General features: G+C 42.9%; 1 protein-coding gene and 1 long non-coding RNA gene across 2 annotated transcripts in view; one reads left to right on the top strand and one right to left on the bottom strand.

Moving 5' to 3' along the window:
• LIMA1 (LIM domain and actin binding 1) overlaps nt 1–19,773 on the top strand; it is a 198,674-nt gene that overhangs the window by 175,858 nt on the left and 3,043 nt on the right. The window contains 2 exon segments of the mRNA XM_033939149.1: nt 6,761–6,826; nt 6,828–6,895. Of these exon segments, the coding sequence (XP_033795040.1) occupies nt 6,761–6,826; nt 6,828–6,895 (134 nt within the window).
• The window catches only part of LOC117357904, a 41,922-nt gene continuing 40,787 nt past the window's right edge, over nt 18,639–19,773 (bottom strand). The window contains exon 3 of the long non-coding RNA XR_004538895.1: nt 18,639–19,096. This is a non-coding gene — a long non-coding RNA (uncharacterized LOC117357904). The remainder of the gene's footprint in view (nt 19,097–19,773) is intronic.

Below are 19,773 nucleotides of genomic sequence, written 5' to 3'. Positions count from 1 at the left end.
AATGTGATCTGAAAAGCTCCCATCTTCCTCGAGCTCTCAGGTTTTTTTTGACTAGACTATACTTCTGACCAGGAAACTTGAATGCTTGTATAGAATGCAAACTAAATTTTAGGTGTATAAACAATTGTAAATGCAGTAAGGCCAACAAATAGAACAATATATAAAAGTGTTTCCCACTTCCTGATTTTTCCTATTTCTGTGTATATGTCACACTGGATGATTTCTTTCTTTTTTTTAATTCAAAATTTTAGTGCAATTTTTAGTGACGAATACAATGCTAAGATACAGAATACTTGCAAAGAACATGGGAAACGACAACAAATAACAATCAAAAAGTAGTCTCTCTTCTTACTATAGAGCAATGATCTTAAACCAAATATAATATTAGACCAAAAGAACCTGAGTAAGCACAACATCTCTGTACATAAGAACATAAGAAATGCCTTCACCGAATCAGACCCTTGGTCCATCCAGTCCGGTGGCCCACACACGCGGAGGCCCAACTAGGTGCTTCATAATGAGACCTTGTTTACCTGTATCCCTCAATGTGATTTGCAAGGAGGTATGCATCCAACTTGCCCTTGAATCCTATAATGGAGGTAAACGCAACAGTTTTTAATTGTTTGTTTATGATATCATTTATTTAAGGAACAAAGTTATTCAACACCATATCGTCCATGTGAAAAAGTAACTGTCCCTAAACTTAACTGGCACCACCTTTTGTAGCAATAATTGCAACTAAATACTTCCTAAAAATTTGATATCAATCTTTAACAGACACAGATGTAAATGTGTTTTAGATCATTGTCTTGCTGCTTAACCCAGTTACACTTCAGCTCTATCTCAGACATATGACTAGATATTCTTCTTAAGAATTTTTTGGTACGGTGCAGAATTCATGGACCATTCAATAATTTTTTAAGTATTTTCAAAATTACAATTTGAGAAATAGAAATAAACATAGAAACATAGAAGATGACGGCAGATAAGGGCCCTAGCCCATCAGATCTGCCCACTCTACTGACCCACCCCTAAGTCTACTATCCTAGGGATCCCACTCCTGGTGACAGGTTCCCTTGGCTTAACCCTCTTAAGGCAGGGGTCTCAAAGTCCCTCCTTGAGGGCCGCAATCCAGTCGGGTTTTCAGGATTTCCCCAATGAATATGCATGAGATTTATGTGCATGTACTGCTTTCAATGCATATTCATTGGGGAAATCCTGAAAACTCGACTGGATTGCGGCCCTCAAGGAGGGACTTTGAGATCCCTGCTCTAAGGAATCCCACATGGGCATCCCATTTGCTCTTAAATTCTTGCACGCTATTTGCCTTGATCACCTGCACCGGGAGCTCGTTCCAAGGATCAATCACGCTCTCGGTGAAGAAATATTTCCTGGTGTTGCCATGAAATTTCCCGCCCCTGAGTTTGAGCGGATGCCCTCTTGTGACCGAGAGTCCCCTGAGAGAGAGAATCTCTTCTTCCATCTCGATACAGCCAGTAATATACTTAAACGTCTCGATCATGTCTCCTCTCTCTCTACGTTCCTCGAGTGAGTACAGCCGCAAATTTTTCAGCCTTTCCTCGTACGATAGATCCTTGAGCCCCGAGACCATCCTGGTGGCCATCTGTTGCACTGACTCTATTCTCAGCACATCTTTTCGGTAGTGTGGCCTCCAGAATTGCACACAGTATTCCAAATGAGGCCTCACCATGGTTCTGTATAATGGCATTATGACGAAACTTCTGCGGATGCAACCTAACAACTGTCTTGCCTTAGATGAAGCCTTCTCCACATGATCAGCAGTTTTCATGTCTGCGCTGATGATCACTCCCAAGTCTCGTTCTGTTGAAGTTCTAGCTAAGGTCTCACCATTCAAGGTGTAAGTTCTGCACGGATTTTTGCTGCCGAGGTGCATGATCTTGCATTTCTTAGCGTTGAAGCCCAGCTGCCAGGTCGAGGACCAAAGCTCCAACAAATGTACGGTAGGTCCTGTGTCATACTATCGGGTGAATTGCCATCTCTCACTAGATTGCATAGTTTGGCGTCGTCAGCGAATAACGTTACCTTACCTTGAAGCCCCTGAGTTAGGTCACCTATGAATATGTTGAAAAGGAGCGGGCCCAAGACTGAGCCCTGCGGTACTCCACTGGTCACCTCCTATGTTTTAGAGAGGGTACCGTTAACTACCACCCTCTGAAGTCTGCCACTCAGCCAGTCATTGACCCATGTAGTTAGTGTTTCTCCCAACTCCATTGATTTCATCTTGCTCAACAGCCTGCAATGCGGGACACTATCGAAAGCTTTGCTGAAGTCTAGGTATACGACACTGACATGAATTATCAAAGAAAAGATATATTAATGTCCGTGCCATTGTAAATTAAAGAAAAAGAGGAGAGAGCTTAGAATCATTAAAAAAAAGAAAGAAAGAAAATGACGAGAAAAAAAATTAGGGGGGGGGGAAATTCCCCCATCAAATCCTTAGCCCTTAATTCTAATTTTACCAATTTATTGTACAATCCCACTTTATTCTTGGACAAGTGGGTTATGCACTTATAGTAGTTGCTAGACAGCTTATAGGTAATATCATTTACATAATGCTTTCAATCCCTCCTCTCCTACCTCAGGACTGCATCCAGGACTCTGATTGCATTCCTACAAGCTAGACAGTAGGAGCTTGTCTCTTCTGCTCATGTTTATTTTTCTTGAAATTCAGTCTTTTTGTTTGCACTTCAAACCTTTGTGCTGCAGGTTCCCATCAGGGACAGCTCTGGCTGCTGGAGATCAGACATTGAGGATAAGTCTGTTTCCAGGAGATTGGCTGCCTAGCAGTGCACCCCTTGGACAGCCTGTACTTTCAGATCTGGGCTCAGGAACTGTTCCCTTGGGAGCTTGCTCACCACAGGTTCATCTGCTAGTTGGTCTGCACTCAGGCTGTGTGGCTCCATGGAGGTGTATTTGGGATCGGGGCCGACGGTGTTCTTCTGTCAGGTCGTGTCCATTGGTAGTGGATGTCTCCAGCAGGTGGAGTTGGGCTGGAGGGGCAGTTAGACCACCAGTACAGTTCACATGCTTGATGAGGCGCAGGATCTCCTTATAAGTGGTTTCACCTTCCTTTTCTGCAGCATCCAGCACAGCATAGCACAGTGAGTTCAGAGCTGGCAGCCTATTTTCAGTGATTATGGGAGGTCTCCAAAACTGAGTTTTGGGCAGTTTGGGAGTGAGTCCTACCCCCACCCCTAAAATCCAAAAATTGCCATATTCTGGGGGGTTCATGTGCTTTTCCCGGGCTGATTTGGTTTTGGTTTTTTTTAATAAGGCTTATTTGGCAAAGAAAACAGCATCTTCTGTGTCTCCTCGGGATTAGACCCAGTCTCCCTGAGGTGTCCCATGTTGTTTTGCTGGCTGATAACGCAGACATCCTGGATGACCTGACAATGACTTTGCTCTTATAGGCTGGCACTACTACTGTGGATGATGTTGCAGTGCTTATGGATCTCCAGGATCTGGATCTGGTTGAGACCCCCAGATCTTGGTGAGGACCCCATAGTGCGGAGATTTTTCAAACTTGTGACCCTGGTTGATTTGATCTGAGTCCCTTCAGAAGTTGGAGGTTGAATCAGTGTGCTACTGCAGAGTGCTCTCTTAAGTAGCAAGAAACCACAGTCTACCTCTTTCCCTGATCATCCAGACATTGTCAAGATGCTCATAGACTCCTGGGAGATGTCAGAGCCCTGTCCTTACTCTACCCAATGGTGGGTGCCTTTAACCAGCGCTTTCTGTCCTTGAAAGTTGTTTCCTCAGTGGTGTAGGTCACTAGGCACACTTCTTGTACAATCCTACTTTATTCTGGGACCAGTTTTCCTTCCTACAAGTCAGACTGTTGGAGCTTGTCTTTTCTGCTCGTGTTTTATTTCCTGTATTTTCAGTCTTTGCGTTTGCCGTTTTCACCCTTGTGCTGCGGAAGTTCCCTGTGGCGACAGCTCCAACTGCAGGAGATCGCAAACCTTTGGAAAACTCTATCTCTGGAGGGTTCCCTGCTTGTCAGTAAGCTCTCTGGATAGCATGCACATCAGATTGGTGCTCAGGGATGGTTCCCTTAGGACCATGCTCATCCCAGGTTCATTCGCTAATGGGCCAAGCACAGGTTGCGTGGTTCTGTGGAGGTGAACCCAGATTGCGTTTCTTCAGTAGGCGTTCTGCACAGTGAGTCTGAGGGTGGCGGAGGTACCTGGCCGTGGACATCCGGACGGTGGGGCAGACCAAAGAATCCAAATCCAGCTTTCCAGCAATTTGAGGCAGAGGATCTCTCTGTGAGCTGTTTCAGCTGTCTGCAGTGTTTTCCAGTCAGCACATGGTTCTATGAGTACAGGCTTAACAGCCTAAATCAAAGATTTTTGGGGGAGGGGCTTAAAAGGGAGTTTTGGGTGATTTCCAGGCATCACCCCACCCCTAAAATCACCATTTTTGGGGGGTTCTCTTTGGCTTTCCCAGGCTATTTTTAGTCAAAATAGGCACCCTTGGTGGTCATCTTGGATTTTACTAGATTTGATTTTAAAGTTATTTTTTTATACTTGCCATCTTCATCTTTGAAAGAAAACCACATAGATGATCTCCCCAGGGCAGGATGTAATGGATTCATGCCTCATTTGTGGTGGATGGCTGTCGGATGCGCAGCTGTATTTCATGTTTGCTGCTGTCCGTGAGGGGTGCACGGCATGGTCGGTTTTGATGCCTTCGACCTCCACAGATGGTCTTCTAGCACATTCTACCCTGATTCCCATGAAATTGGCATCAGGGGGCCCTGGGGAGTGCTCAGGTGATGCTATGGCGAAACACAAGCATGTCTCAGGGGATAAACCTGGTAACTCCTTCAAACAGACCCCAACTGGAGCGCAGAGGTCGGCTCCCACTGTGGAGGATGGGTTTTTCCAAGATTTTGTTGATATGCTTTATTCAGCATGATTGACAGGAGGGGGAGCTATGCTTGTCTCCCTTCCACTGACCTCTGTGCTAGTCACAGGGACCCCTGCGAATGTGGAGCAAGGTCTTTTCTCTTGCCTCCCCTAGAAGGGCGCTGCAGCTGAGGCACATCTGGCAGATCTCCAGGATCTGGATCACTGCAGAGCCCTTCATTTGGGGGAGGACCCCACTGTACACAGATTATTCAAGCATGCACTTATTGTGGATTTGATCTCTGAATCTCTACAGGCAATAAAGCTGCAATCTGAGCTGCCTGCCCCTGCAGAATTTTCTCTCAAGGGTGACAAGAGGCCACAATCCGCCTCTTTTCCTGATAATCCTGACCTTTTTTGGATACTTAAGGACATCGGAGAGACTCCTGAGGGTCCCTTGCACTGTACTCGTGTCACTGCTTTATTCCCTGGCGGATGTCTTTAACAAGAGCTTTGCTTCCCCGAAGGTGGATTCCTCTGTGGTGCAGGTTAGAGAATGACATGGTGACGAGTAGCCGCGGATAACCTGCCGAAACAAGGAGGGGGGAGTGCTCATTGCAGGTACGGGGACAAGGCCATCCACCGCCCCATGGAGCGGTGAATGGCCTTGTCCCCGCAGTTAAGGGAGGGGACAAGGCCATCTACCAGCCAAATCTATCTATCTCCCTCCCTCCCCCCCCTTACCTTCGTGGCACATTTTAGGTTTACAGAGTAACTTGCTCAAGCCACCAGAAATGGTGAAGAGAGAGTGGGGAGAAGATGCTGAAGGGAAATGGGGAAGAGAGTGGGGAGAAGACACGGAAGGGAAATGAAAAGAGAGTAGGGAGAAGACGCTGAAGGGAAATGGGGAACAGAGAATGGGGAGAAGATGCTGGAAGGGAAGAAGACAGAGATGCCAGACCAATTGGAGGGGGGGTTGGTGAAGGGAGAGGCATAGAGCAAATGGAAGACACAGAGAGAAGACAGACAGTGGATGGAAGGAATTGAATGAGAATATGAGGAAAGCAGAAACCAGATAACAAAGGTAGAAAAAAATTTCTATTTCTTTTTTTTTTTTTTTTCTTTTTTTTTTTTTTTTTGCTTTAGGATAAAGTAGTATATTAGTTGTGTTGATGATAAACAAAACCCTGCCAGCTGAACACCTCTTTCTCTAATTCAGCATCCAGAACTTTGATTTATAAGGAAGGAATAAACTAAATATTGCAGTACTGAGGCTTGTATGGATGCTGCGAGGACAGTGGTTGTGGGGACGGGGTGGTGACGGGCACAAATATTTTTCCCCGTCATTCTCTAATGCTAATCTTGCTCAGGCCGGAAACTTTTCAATTGACTCTCATAAGTAGCATATATAAAACGATTGTGTATATCGAGGATAAGACCAAATGACACTGATCTTTATCTAGTTCTCATCAGTGTGTGTTTTGTGTCCCTGCATCTTGAATAGTGTCTAATACTAGTTTATATGTACACAGGGATGCGTTGGCTTATATGGAGATGTTTTATACCAAGTGTCATAGCATAGTTCCTTACCCTTGCTGCTCAGTTGTTAACTTTATATAATCCTTGATTCCTCACTGATCTGTTTTCTTTTTGTTTTTATGTATAGGATGTTTGAAAAGTTTTTGTGTGCCTATACAAATTCCAAGTAGTCATAGAAAACAATACCATTTTTGGCGAAAGTGACTTGGCACATACCATGATCTATTAATATTAATTTCACTAATGTATTGAAATGTATAGAGGTACATGTGAACTTTTCAATCTTTTTTTATTTATTTGTGAATCTTTGTTTATTTCACTCCCTTTAGAAGTTTCAGCTGCCAGTTAGAGAGATCTGCATTGACTGTCAGAAGACAGTATACCCAATGGAACGATTTTTTTGCCAATGGGCAGGTATTCCACAACAGCTGCTTTCGCTGTTCATACTGCAGCAGCAAACTCAGGTAAGAGAGGCAGGGCCACAGAATGTTACCTTCTCCTCACTGTTCAAGAGATTTATTCTTTATACTATTTCCCAAATTGAAGCCTTTCTTTCAAGTTCTATAGTCACAGTTTTTCAGTTTTAGTAAATACATAAACTGACACCCATTAAAACTTCAACATGGTTTAAGCCAAACTATCATAAGAACATAAGAATTGTTGCTGTTGGGTCAGACCAGTGGTCCATTGTGCCCAGCAGTCCGCTCTCGTGGTGGCCCTTAGGTCAAAGACCAGTGCCCTAATTGAGTCTAGCCTTACCTGCACACGTTCTGGTTCAGCAGGAACTTGTCTAATTTTGTCTTGAATCCCTGGAGGGTGTTTTCCCTTATCACAGCCTCCGGAAAAGCGTTCCAGATTTCTACCACTGTCTGGGTGAAGAAGAACTTCCTTACATTGTACGGAATCTATTTCCTTTTAACCTTAGAAAGTGCACTCTTGTTTTCTCTACCTTGGAGAGGGTGAACAACCTGTCTTTATCTACTAAGTCTATTCCCTTCATTATCTTGAATTTTCGATCATGTCCCTTCTGTCTCCTCTTTTCAAGGGAGAAGAGGCCCAGTTTCTCTAGCCTCTCATTGTAAAACAACGTCTCCAGTCCCTTAACCATTTTTGTCACTCTTCTCTGGACCCTTTCAAATAGTACTATGTCCTTCTTCATGTATGGCGACCAGTGCTGGACACAGTATTCTGGGAAGGGGCATACCATGGCCCGGTACAGCAGCATGATAACCTTCTCCGATCTGTGATCTCCTTCTTAATCATTCCTAGCATTCTGTTTGCCCTTTTCGCCGCCGCACATTGCGTAGACAGCTTCATTGACTTGTCTACCAGTACTCCCAAGTTTCTTTCCTGGGGGTCTTTCCGAGTACTGCACTGGAAATCCTGTATTCGTGTATAAGATTTTTGTTACCGACATGCATCACCTTACACTTATCCACATTAAACCTCATTTGCCATGTCGCAGCCCATTTTTTGAGCGTGTTTGTCACGTTGCAGGTCTTCGCAATCCTTCTGTGTCTTTACTACTCTGAATAACTCTCAACCTCTTTCCTTATTGACCCTCCAGACCAGTCCAGGTGCTTGAATTTATGCTGTTCTGCCAATAGGTGGAGACTAAGAACCTGTAGAACTGTGATCTCATACCCTGTGCAACCCTCTGGCCACCTCACTTTCTCCACAGGCCATACCAGAAGCCTAATCTTCGCCCTGATCTACAGGGCCACAAGCTCCACCATGAATGCCCTAGATGACCTCAACAGTCATCAGCAAGCTGATCTCTCACCTTGACAACTTCAACTTTAGAAACTACCCCAACATAACCGGGGAACCAGCTGACTTAACAACAGTTATAAACCTAGGCCTCCACCAGATCATCTTCTCAACCACCCACACTACAGGCCATACTCTGGACCTAGTTTTCACACAAAAAGATCAACCCACCAACCCTCATATCCAGCACTATGAGTCCGAACCAGTACCCTGGTCTGACCACTACCTAATCCCATTTCATCTCACAAACAGCTACAGAACTTCCGACCAAGGACACAAGAAGATACTCAATTCTAACTCGGTCAACCTAGAAAAGCTATCATCCGGCATCTTTAAAATAGCCCAAATGACCAGACTGATCCAACATCCATCGAAGTAGCCACATCAAACTGGCACACACAAGTCAAGACTCTGTATGAAAACCTAGTGGAAACCAAGGAAATAAACCCTAACACTTGCAACTTCTCCTCCCCCTTGTTTACAGACTACTTCAGGAAAAAAAAGAGAACTGAGAAAAGCCAAAAGAAATTGGTGCAAATCCAAAGATAAAGAAGACAAAGCCCATTGGAAAAAGTTACTACATGATTACAAACTACCAATCCATGATGCAAAAAAGACCTACTATACTAATCTCCTACAGAAAGCTCTGAACAGATCAAGGAACCTCTTCACTTTGACAAAAAACTTGCTCACTGCCTCACAAGGAAATTTAAAAAAAAAAAATTACAAACCGATTTCAACAGTGAAACCCTCTCCATGTACTTCCAAGAAACAATCAGTCCCATATGTGCAAATTTTGATTTGGCACCTCAAAACCCAACAAACACCCAAAATGATACCGCCTCTATGAGAGAACCCTGAATTGCAACACTCAGTTGCTTTGAACCGGCCTCTCATGAAGACCTATCAAAAACAAAAGCTATGACCCTCTGGATCGATCCTTGACCTGTGCCCGCCAAATCTCCTAATAGCCACAAAAGATGCCTTTGTCAAATCGACCTTACCTCTAATACATTCCTCCCTTCAATCGGAAATCGTACTGCGAAGCTGGAAATCAGCAATCATCAGGCTGATCTTAAAGAAATCATCCCTGGATACAAATGAACCTGACAACAACTAAAGACCCAGCAACTACAACTTCATCTTCAAGATCCTGGAAAAAAATGTACTATCACAATTCCAGGCCTTCGTTGACAGAATACCCTCTCCCCTTACCAATCCGGCTTCAAGAAATTCCATAGCACGGAAACTGTCCTGGCAGACATTATCAATGACTGCTGGGACATACTAGACAAGGGGAACGATGGGCTTCTGGTCCTTTTAGACCTCAGTGCTGCTTTTGATACCATCGATCACCCCAACCCCCTCACCAGACTCGCAAATATCAGAATCTGCGATCGAGCGTTCCTGTGGTTCTCGTCATTCCTATGCCATAGGTCCCAAAGCGTCCTTCTAAAATCTACTCTATTGTAACCTAAATCAATAAAATATGTTCTGCAAGGTGCTCTCCTGTCCCCTCTGCTTTTCAAACTCTATGATAGTCATCAATTTAAAATACCACATAAAGATCCACTCGTTTGGTGACAACATACAATTGTACCTACCGCTGGGCTCAAACCATGACTTCCAAGTCTCCAAACCACATGACTGCCAAACTCCTCTGGATTAAGAGAGGTAACACAGAACTTGCCTGCCTGGAGATCTCTTGGGAACCAGTCACCCCGATGGCCAAAGACAAACCGTGCAGCCTAGGGGTGATCCTTGACTGCTTTCTGACCATATCTCCCAAGTAGTATCTTCCTCGTTTTACTACCTTTAGCAGCTACGGAAAATCAGATGATATTTCTCGTAACAGGACTTCCCTCAACTACTCCCCGCTTTTATCCTCTCCCATATGGACTACTGCAACGCGCTCCTAAATGGCTTTGCTACAGAAACCTCCATCAACTACAACAAGTACAAAATGCTACCATCCGACTTCTGAAGAATCTTAACATACGAGACCCGGTCACCCCAGCACTGCCCTCTGGCTGTCGATCGACAAATGATGCATATTCAAAGGCCTAGTAATGGCCTACAAGCTCTTCCACAACATGGTACCAGCCTATATGGCCTCCAAACTTCCGCCCTACATCCCGAGGCGACTGCTTCGCTCACAAGAAGAAAAGTGACTACACGCACCCTCTGGTCACGCCCTTCACCTTGAACGCCAATTAAAGATCTTACTTGCAATACCTACTGCACCTCTGGAGCAAACTACCTCTTCCCCTGACCCTCAGAGTGCACCAATCCAAATCCCCAAAACTTCTGACAAAATGCCCTGCCCCCCACTGTTTTGCATCTCATATGCTTTGTGATTCATCATATGTCTTCATCCATGTTTTACTAGAAAAATAATAACAGTTTATAAATCAATCTCTAATCAGCAAATGTTATTAACCAAATAACATTTGCTGATTAGAAATTGATTCATCCATGTTTTCTCATACAATATTCCTCCACACTATTTGCCTTCTTAGTTCCTACTACAATATAATATACTATACACCATATTTACCATACTGATTGCCATGCTACAATCGCTAATCCATGTGTCCTACGCTATGCTTCATCATGTACGCTTGCCTTACCATTTCTGCCAAATCGTGTCATATGTTAGTCATGCTTTGTAATACCATGTTTCCATGCTATGTTCTGCAACACTATGCTCACCTTGCTATGTTTCACCATACTATGTTATATGTTAAAGATCATATTAAAGCCACACAATTGAAGGATCTGCAGGGCAAGGAAGAGGCACTGTGAATCAATTTGGAAAGAGGGACTAAAGAAGCTATGATGGAAGATGATGAGTTGGATATAGCTGTGATCATGGAGACAGTTCATGGAGAACCATGACTGGGAAGTAGTTATACCGGGCTATAACTACATCTCAGGAAAGACAGGGTAAGAAGAAAAGGAGGGGGAAGTAGCATTATATGTTAAAGATTATATTAAAGCCATGCAATTGCAGGATCTGTAGGGCAAGGAAGAGGCACCGTAGATCAATTTGGAAAGAGGGAATAGTAAATATATTTACATTGGTGTGAAATACAAGCCTCCTTCACAGATGGAAGAAGTGGACAGAGATTTAATAGTAGACATTCAGAATAGAGTATATCTAAAAAAAAAAGGCAGTTTTATTAATAGGTGATTTTAACATACTGGATGTTAATTTGGATATCCATATTGCTGGGTCTTCTAGAAGTAGGGAGATCCTGGATTCTCTTCAAGGAGAACTAACCCAGCAGTTGGTAATGGAACCCATACGGGATGAGTCATACTGGACTTAGTGCTTACAAACAGGGAAAGTGTTTGTTACAATGGGTGATCATTTGGCATCGTGATCACTGCATGGTATGGTTTAATATTAAGATGGATATAGAGAGGGCTCATTCAAAAGTAAAGGTTCTAGACTTTAAAAACACTAACTTTGTTCGGATGGGAGGTTACGTCAAGGAATTGTCTAGATGGGAAGGTCCAGAAGGAATAGAAATGCAGTGGGCAAAACTGAAAGGAGTAATTGTAAGAGCGACAAACTCTTTTGTGAGACAAGTAAGTAAAAGTAAGAGGAGAAAAGGCTGCTTTGGTTCTCAAAAGTAGTGGCTGAGAAGATAAAGAATAAGATGTTTGTTTTCATAAACTACAAAAGATCGCAGAAAGAGGAATACAGGCAAAAATATATGGAAAAGTTAAGAGAAGGCTGGTCGAGTAGTTGGGAAAGCAAAGATACAAATGGAAGAAAAAATAGCTGACATGGTAAAACGGGAGACAAAACATTTTTTTAGATCTATCAGTGATAGGAAAAAGTGACATTGTGAGACTCAAAGGTGAAGGGAAGAAATATTTAGAAGCTGATAAAGAAAAGGCTTAATTGCTTAACAAATATTTCTGTTTTGTGTTCATGACTGAAGCACTGGGAGTGAGATTGCAGAAGACAAACACAAATAGGGATGGAGGAGTGATAGACCCTGATCGATTTTCAGAGAGTTGTGTTCATGAGGAGCTAGCTAAATTACAGGTAGACAAAGCAATGGGGCTGGATGGGGTACATCCAAGGGTGCTGAAGGAACTTAAAGGACGTTCTGGTGTCTCTGCTGACTGACCTTTTCAATGCTTCTCTAGAGTCTGGAATGGTACTGGAGAAGGGCAGATGTGGTCCTTCTCCACAAAAGTGGAAGTAAGGAAGAAGTAGGGAATTACAGGCTGGTAAGTCTGACTTATGTGATAAGTAAATTAATGGAAATGCTTTTAAAACGTAGAATGGCAAAGTTTCTGGAATCTGGAGTACAGGTCCAGAGGTCTTGTCAGACAAATCTGATCAATTTCTTTGACTGGGTGACCAAAGAATTGGATAGAGGGACAAAGCTAGATTTTAGCAAAGCCTTTGACAGTGTTCCACACAGACGTCTAATAAATAAACTGACTTGCCCTCTGGATGAGCCTCAAAGTGATGGGCAGGGTCAGAAACTGGTTGAATGGAAGACAACAGAGGGTAATCATCAATGGAGATACCTCTGAGGAAACTGATATTACCAGTGGTGTGCCTCAAGATTCTGTTCTTGGGCTTGTTCTTTTTAACATTTTTAAGAATGATATTGCTGAAGGGCTGTCGAGTAAGCTTGCTTCTTTGTGGATGATATCAAAATCCGCTAAAGAGTGGTCACCCAGGATGGTGTGAATAACATGAAGAATGGTCTGAAATTTGGTAGCTAATATTTAATGCTAAGAAACGCAAGGTTATGCATTTGGGCTGCAAAAACCCGAAGGAACGGTACAGTTTAGGGCAGTGGTCTCAAACTCAAACCCTTTGCAGGGCCACATTTTGGATTTGTGGGCACTTGGAGGGCCTCAGAAAAAAATAGTTAATGTCTTATTAAAGAAATGACAATTTTGCATGAGGTAAAACTTTTTATAGTTTATGAATCTTTCCTTTTGGCTAATTCTTAATAACAATATTGTAGTTTATAGCTAAAGAGACATATGATCAAGAAACTGTTTTATTTTACTTTTGTGATTATGATAAACATACCGAGGGCCTCAAAATAGTACCTGGCAGGCTGCATGTGGCCCCTGGGCCGTGAGTTTGAGACCACTGGTTTAGGGGGTGAAGAACTTATGTGCACATCAGAAGTTCAGGACTTGGGTGTGATTCTATGTGATGATCTTAAAGTGGCCAAACAGGTTGAAAAAGTGAAGGTAAAAGCTAGAAGGATGCTAGGGTGCATAGTCAGTAGGAAAAAGGAAGTATTGATGCCCCTGTATAAGACTCTGGTGAGACCTCATTTAGAATATTGTGTACAGTTTGAGACTGAACCTTCAAAAAGTATAAAAAGGATAGTCAGTCCAGAGGAAAGCTACTAAAATGGTCCGTAGCCTTTATCATAAGGCCTATGTGTACAGACTTAAAGATCTCAATATGTATACTTTGGAGGGTAGGCGAGAGAGGGGAGATATGATAGATGTTTAAATACTTACATGGAGTAAATGCACAAGAGTCGATTCTCATTTGAAAGGAAATTCTGGAATGAGAGGGCATAAAATGAAGTTAAGAGGTGATAGGCTCAGGACTAATCTAAGGAAATACTTTTTTACAGAAAGAGTGGTAGAAGCGAGGAACAATCTCCCGGAAAAGAAGCGAGGAACAGTCTCCCGGAAAAGATGGTAGAGATGGGACTGTCTCTAAATTCAAGAGAGTTTGGGATAGGCATGCAGGATCTCTTTAGAGAGAGGAAAGTGAAATCCTGCTTCCGCAAACAACATTTTGCTGTCCTTGCACAATCAATCATTCTTTCCAGACTGGACTATTGTAATTCCATCTAAGTCTAACCAATAAAAATCTTCAAAGACTTCAGTGGATCCAGAACACTGCGGCTAGGTTGGTCTTCGCAAAAAGCAAATTTGACCATGTTTCCCCGCTTCTATCAAAACTTCACTGGCTTCCGATGATTTCTAGGATTCACTTTAAATGTACCTGCCTAATATTCAAGATCCTACATGGCATTCTTCCTCCCCTAATTCCACTATCCTGGAATTCTTTGAGACATGACACTATCAGATTCGCCCACAAACTCAAACTATCTTTCCCCTCGTTAAAAGGCGTCATGTATGCAAGTAAATTAGGGAAATCCCTATTCTTCAAATTCACTGAGATTTGGAATAACCTCCCTGCCCTGCTGCTGAACCTAGGCTCATTCCAATTATTCCGAAAGCATCTGAAAACCTGGCTTTTCTCCAAAACGTAAAGCTATCTATCCTCTTCATAACCTCTAATTTCTTATTATGTCCTTCCCTCATTTATTGAATTTTACCTGTAAACCGTGCCAAGCTCTGTCTTTATGGAGATGATGCGGTATACAAATTTAAGGTTTAGTTTAGGAAGAGAACGCTTACTGCGGATAGGCAGCATGGATGGGCCATTTAGCCTTTATCTGCCATCATGCTTCTATGTTATGTTTTGCTATGCTTTCTTAACTGTGAGCATAAGAATAGCCTTACTGGGTCAGACCAATGGCCCATCCTCACGGTGGCCAATCCAGGTCACCAGTATCTGGCAAAACCCCAAAGAGTAGCAACGTTTCATGCTACAGATCCAGGACATGCAGTGGCTTCTCCCATGTCTGTCTCAATAACCCACTATGGACTTTTCCTCCAGGAAATTGTCCAAACCTTTCTTAAAACCAGCTTCCATGACTGAGTATCCGTATCTTTCTCTACTCAGAGTTCCATCTTAACCAGTAAATTTGTTCTACCAACATCTTTCTGCACACTTTGGATTGCAGGAGAGCCTTGGCCTATCTGCAGCAGACTAAAGCCCATAGAAAGTCCACCCAGCTTATTTTCTTTGACCCAAACATGATGGGGGGCAGCCATCAGTATAGCAGACTGTATTTCCTTTATGCCCAGGTTAGGTTAATTATGGTGGGTCATATCATGGCTCATAATGTGAGCCCCTGGGTTTCTGCTCGTTGAAGGACCTTACTCTCAAGGCGGTTTTCCTGGTGGCCATTACTTCTGCGAGACATGTTTCTGAACTGCAGGCTTTCTCTTGTAGGCCTCCCTTCCTGGAGTTTCCTAGGGAGCGGTTGGTGTTGCGGCCTGTTCCTTCCTTTCTGCCGAAGGTGGTCTCACCTTTTCATGTCAACCAGTCCGTGGTCCTCCCGGTCTTGGGTAGCCGGGAGGGCTCTTTGGAATAGAGGCAGTTGCGCAAGTTTGATGTCTGTCAGGTCCTTCACTCTTATGTTCAGCGGACCCAAGAGTTCCAGAGGTTGGATCATCTTTTTGTTCTCTTAACGTCCCCTCGTAAGGGGGATGGCACTTCCAAGGCTACCATTGTGTGTTGGATCAAGAAGACTCACTTCCGCATATCTTCTTCAGAAGAAGCTTGTTCTGGAATTTCTCAAGGCTCATTCCACTCGGGGTCAGGCAGCTTCTTGGGCTGAGTTTTCTCTGGTGCCTCCAGTGGATATCTGTAAAGCGGTTTGGTCTTCTCTGCATTATTTTGTTCGACATTACCGTGTGGATGTTCAGGCGTGTCGGTACATGGTGTTCAGTGAGCTTGTTCTGGTGGAGGCCCTCTGGGTGATGGATACTGCATTGGAATGTCCATCAATGAACTGTACCAGTCTGGAGAAATGCTAAAGAAGGAGAAATTAGGTTCTTACCTGCTAATTTTCTTTTAGACTCTCCAGGCTGGTACAGTCACCACTCTGTTGTTCTTACAGATTTGCGTGAAGAGTTTTTTGTTTTTTTTTCCTGTGGGTTCTAGTATTTTTCTAGGGACAGGGAGATCAAAAGAACAGCGGCTTTGGCTCAGCTGGCGAGCTGTGAGGACGTTTGCTGAAGGGGTTTTTTTCTATGCATTTTCCAACACTATTGCTCTGTTAATTGTTACTCTTGTTCAGGGTGTTAACTATTATAATTAGTTCTTCTTAGTTCTGCTTGGCTATTCGGCAGACTGGTTATGTAGAGGGAAGCACACTGTTGCAGCCAAAAGTTTTGTCTCAAACTCCATCTTCTGGTTATGGTGAGCTATTACCCATCAGCGAACTGTACCAGTCTGGATTTTCAGAAGGCGTCAAGGTCCCGCATGAACAACTACTTTGAAAAATTGCGAGCCATGGAATCGAGGATGAAATACTCACATGGATTAAAAACTGGTTGGCAGATAGGAAACAGAGCTATTACCCATCAGTGAACTGTACCAGTCTGGATTTTCAGAAGGCGTTAAACAAGGTCCCGCATGAACAACTACTTTGAAAAATTGCGAGCCATGGAATCGAGGATGAAATACTCACATGGATTAAAAACTGGTTGGCAGATAGGAAACAGAGAGTGGGGGTAAATGGACAATACTCGGACTGGAAAAGCATCATGAGTGGAGTGCTGCAGGGTTCGGTGCTTGTGCCCATGCTCTTCAACATATTTATAAATAACCAGGAAATTGGTACAACGAGCGAGGTGATTAAATTTGCAGAGGATATAAAGTTATTCAGAGTAGTGAAGACACAGAAGGATTGCGAAGACCTGCAACATCACATAAACACGCTTGAGAAATGGGCCGCAACATGGCAAATGAGGTTTAACGTGGATAAGTGTAAGGTGATGCATGTTGGTAACAAAAATCTTATACACAAATACAGGATGTCTGGTGCAGTACTCGGAGAGACCCACCAGGAAAGAGACTTGGGAGTACTGGTCGACAAGTCAATGAAGCCGTCTGTGTAATGTGCAGTGGCGGCGAAAAGGGCAAATAGAGTGCTAGGAATGATTAAGAAGGGAATCTCGAGCAGATCGGAGAAGGTTATCATGCCGCTGTACCGGGCCATGGTACGCCCTCATCTGGAATACTGCATCCAACACTGGTTGCCATACATGAAGAAGGTCACAGTACTACTCGAAAGGGTCCAGAGAAGAGCAACAAAAATGGTTAAGGGGCTGGAGGAGTTGCTGTACAGTGAGAGATTAGAGAAACTGGGCCTCTTCTCCCTTGAAAAGAGGAAACTGAGAGGGGACATGATCGAAATGAAGATAATGAAGGGAATAGACTTAGTAGATAGACAGGTTGTTTACCCTCTCCAAGGTAGAGAGAATGAGAGGGCACTCTCTAAACTTAAAAGGGGATAGATTCTGTAGAAATGTAAGGAAGTTCTTCTTCACCCAGAGAGTAGTAGAAATCAAGAACGCTCTTCCAGAGGCTGTTATAGGGGAAAACACCCTCCAGGGATTCAAGACAAAGTTAGACAAGTTCCTGCTGAACCAGAACGTATGCAGGTAAGGCTACACTCAATTAGGACACTTATCTTTGACCTAAGAGCCGCCACGGGAGCAGACTGCTGGGCACAATGGTCCACTGGTCTGACCCAGCAGCAACAATTATGTTCTTAAGAGAGAAAATTAGCAGGTAAGAACCTAATTTCTCCTTCTCTCTACTTTTTCAATTCAGTGCACCGGAACCAATCCCAATACAAATCTTTCCAAATCTCTTGACATTGAACAATGGATCTCTTCCCCATCCCAATCTATATTCATTGGCTCTCACAGCATGGTATTTCTCTTCGAGACTAGATGCTTTTACACTATTTGCTCTAGCGTAAGCCATTATAGAAGCTTCAAGGAAACCTTCAACACAATGCTGCTATTGTTTCAAGTGGACTTGCTTCACAGTCTGGTGTAATCTTCACTTGCTAGACCCAGTTTCATGTCCTCTACCATTGATTCTCTTACACCTTTCTAATACTGGGCTCAAAACTATTTCAGTCAGAGTTCCATCTCAGTGCTATCAATGCTTATCATGCACTCCTAGATAGAAAATTATTATCGGGCATCCTCTGGTTTCTAGATTCATGAAAGGCTTTTATCTAACCAAGCCATCTCTCAAGCCTCTTTTGGTAGTGTAGGACCTTAATAAACTTCTTATGTCATTATTAGGTAACTTCCAATCTGTAAACCGTATATACTGATATTCTCCACTATATTCTCTTATCACTTAATTCCCTGATATGTAATTTTCATAATTGAATCCTCTACCACACCATGTAATGTACATGAATCACTGTTATGTAATTTATCTAGATAATCTTTATTACGCAATTCTTTTGGTAATGTCCAAATCTCCTAGAACAATATATAATGTATAATGTATTCAAAATTAATTTTCCTATGAACTGTTTTCCTAACTTCTTCTACTCTATGTTTATAACCTAACTAATTTATTTTTCTCAAGTACTTTAGCAAGATTGTGAGCCTTTGGGACAGTCAGGGAACTCTAAGTACTCTCTCTTCATCTTAATTAATCTTACTTATTGCATTTCTTCTGTTTCTACTGTAAACCGCTTAGAACTTCACGGTACAGCGGTATATAAGAAATAAAATTATTATTATTATTATTATTAATATGGTACTAGCCATACTAATGCTAATGAAACCTCCATTTGAGCCACACTTATCTGCATCTCTCAAGTACCTCACTTGGAGATTAGTTTTTCTCATAGTTTTAAACATTTGCACACAGGATCAATGAACTTCTAGCACTTGTGTCTGATCCTCTTTACACAATGTTCTACCACAATAGAGTAGTTCTCACAAAATAGTCTCCCAGTTCAGAAAATCATTCTGCCTGTCTTCTTTCAAAGATTACGTTCTCACCCTGGTGGACTGCTCCATGCTCAAGCCTAGCCTCACAGAAATTCTATTTGGCTCTTCCTCTCAGACTTGGGGCTCCAGTCTGGCGGTCTGTACATATCTCCTTTTGCTGTGTTCAGGCTGGGCTGACATTGGAAAGCCGTCACTTCACACAAAGTACGAGCAGTGGCTAGTTCAGCATCTCACCTCCGTTCTACTCCCATTGAAGACATCTGTAAAACAGCCACATGGTCATCAGGTCATACATTCACATCTCACTATTGTTTAGACTGTCATTCCAGACAAAAAAGTCACTTCAGACAATCAGTTTTATGAAATGTATTTTCTACTTAAATTCTAGCTTCCCTACAGCCCTTTCATTTTCACAAGGATCATGATAGAATTAAACATGCCTTCAATGAACAATAATCCTGGAAATCCCACATGTGAGAATATGCTGCCTGCTTGTCCTGGGATAAAGAACTATTACTTACTTGTTACAGGTGTTATCCAAGGACAGCAGGCAGATATTCTCACAACCCTCCCACCTCTCCTAGTTGGCTTCTTAGCTTTTTTTTTTTTTTAACTGTACTGACAGTCCTGCCTATCAACATCTAGCAGAAAGGCACTCATGCATGTGTAGTAAAGGCAGTCACGAGACTGTCTTTTAAAGTGGATGACATCACCCACATGTGAGAATATTTGCTTGTTGTCCTTGGATAACTGCTTTTTAGAACCTTATGTTCTGTTTTAATTTTGTAGGAAATTGGAGATGGTAAAGTTAGTTGGGGGGTGGAGGAGGATTTCTAGACTTAAATAGGCACTGTGTATAGTTAGACAGATGCCCCCATCCCATCTGAGTAGTGTGCTTGATTTTATAGTCTCTCTGTAAAAACTGAATAGAATCTAT

This window comes from Geotrypetes seraphini, chromosome 3 (assembly GCF_902459505.1).
Source record: "Geotrypetes seraphini chromosome 3, aGeoSer1.1, whole genome shotgun sequence".
Taxonomy (NCBI): Eukaryota; Metazoa; Chordata; class Amphibia; order Gymnophiona; family Dermophiidae; genus Geotrypetes; species Geotrypetes seraphini.
This window is presented reverse-complemented; position numbering and strand designations above follow the sequence as displayed.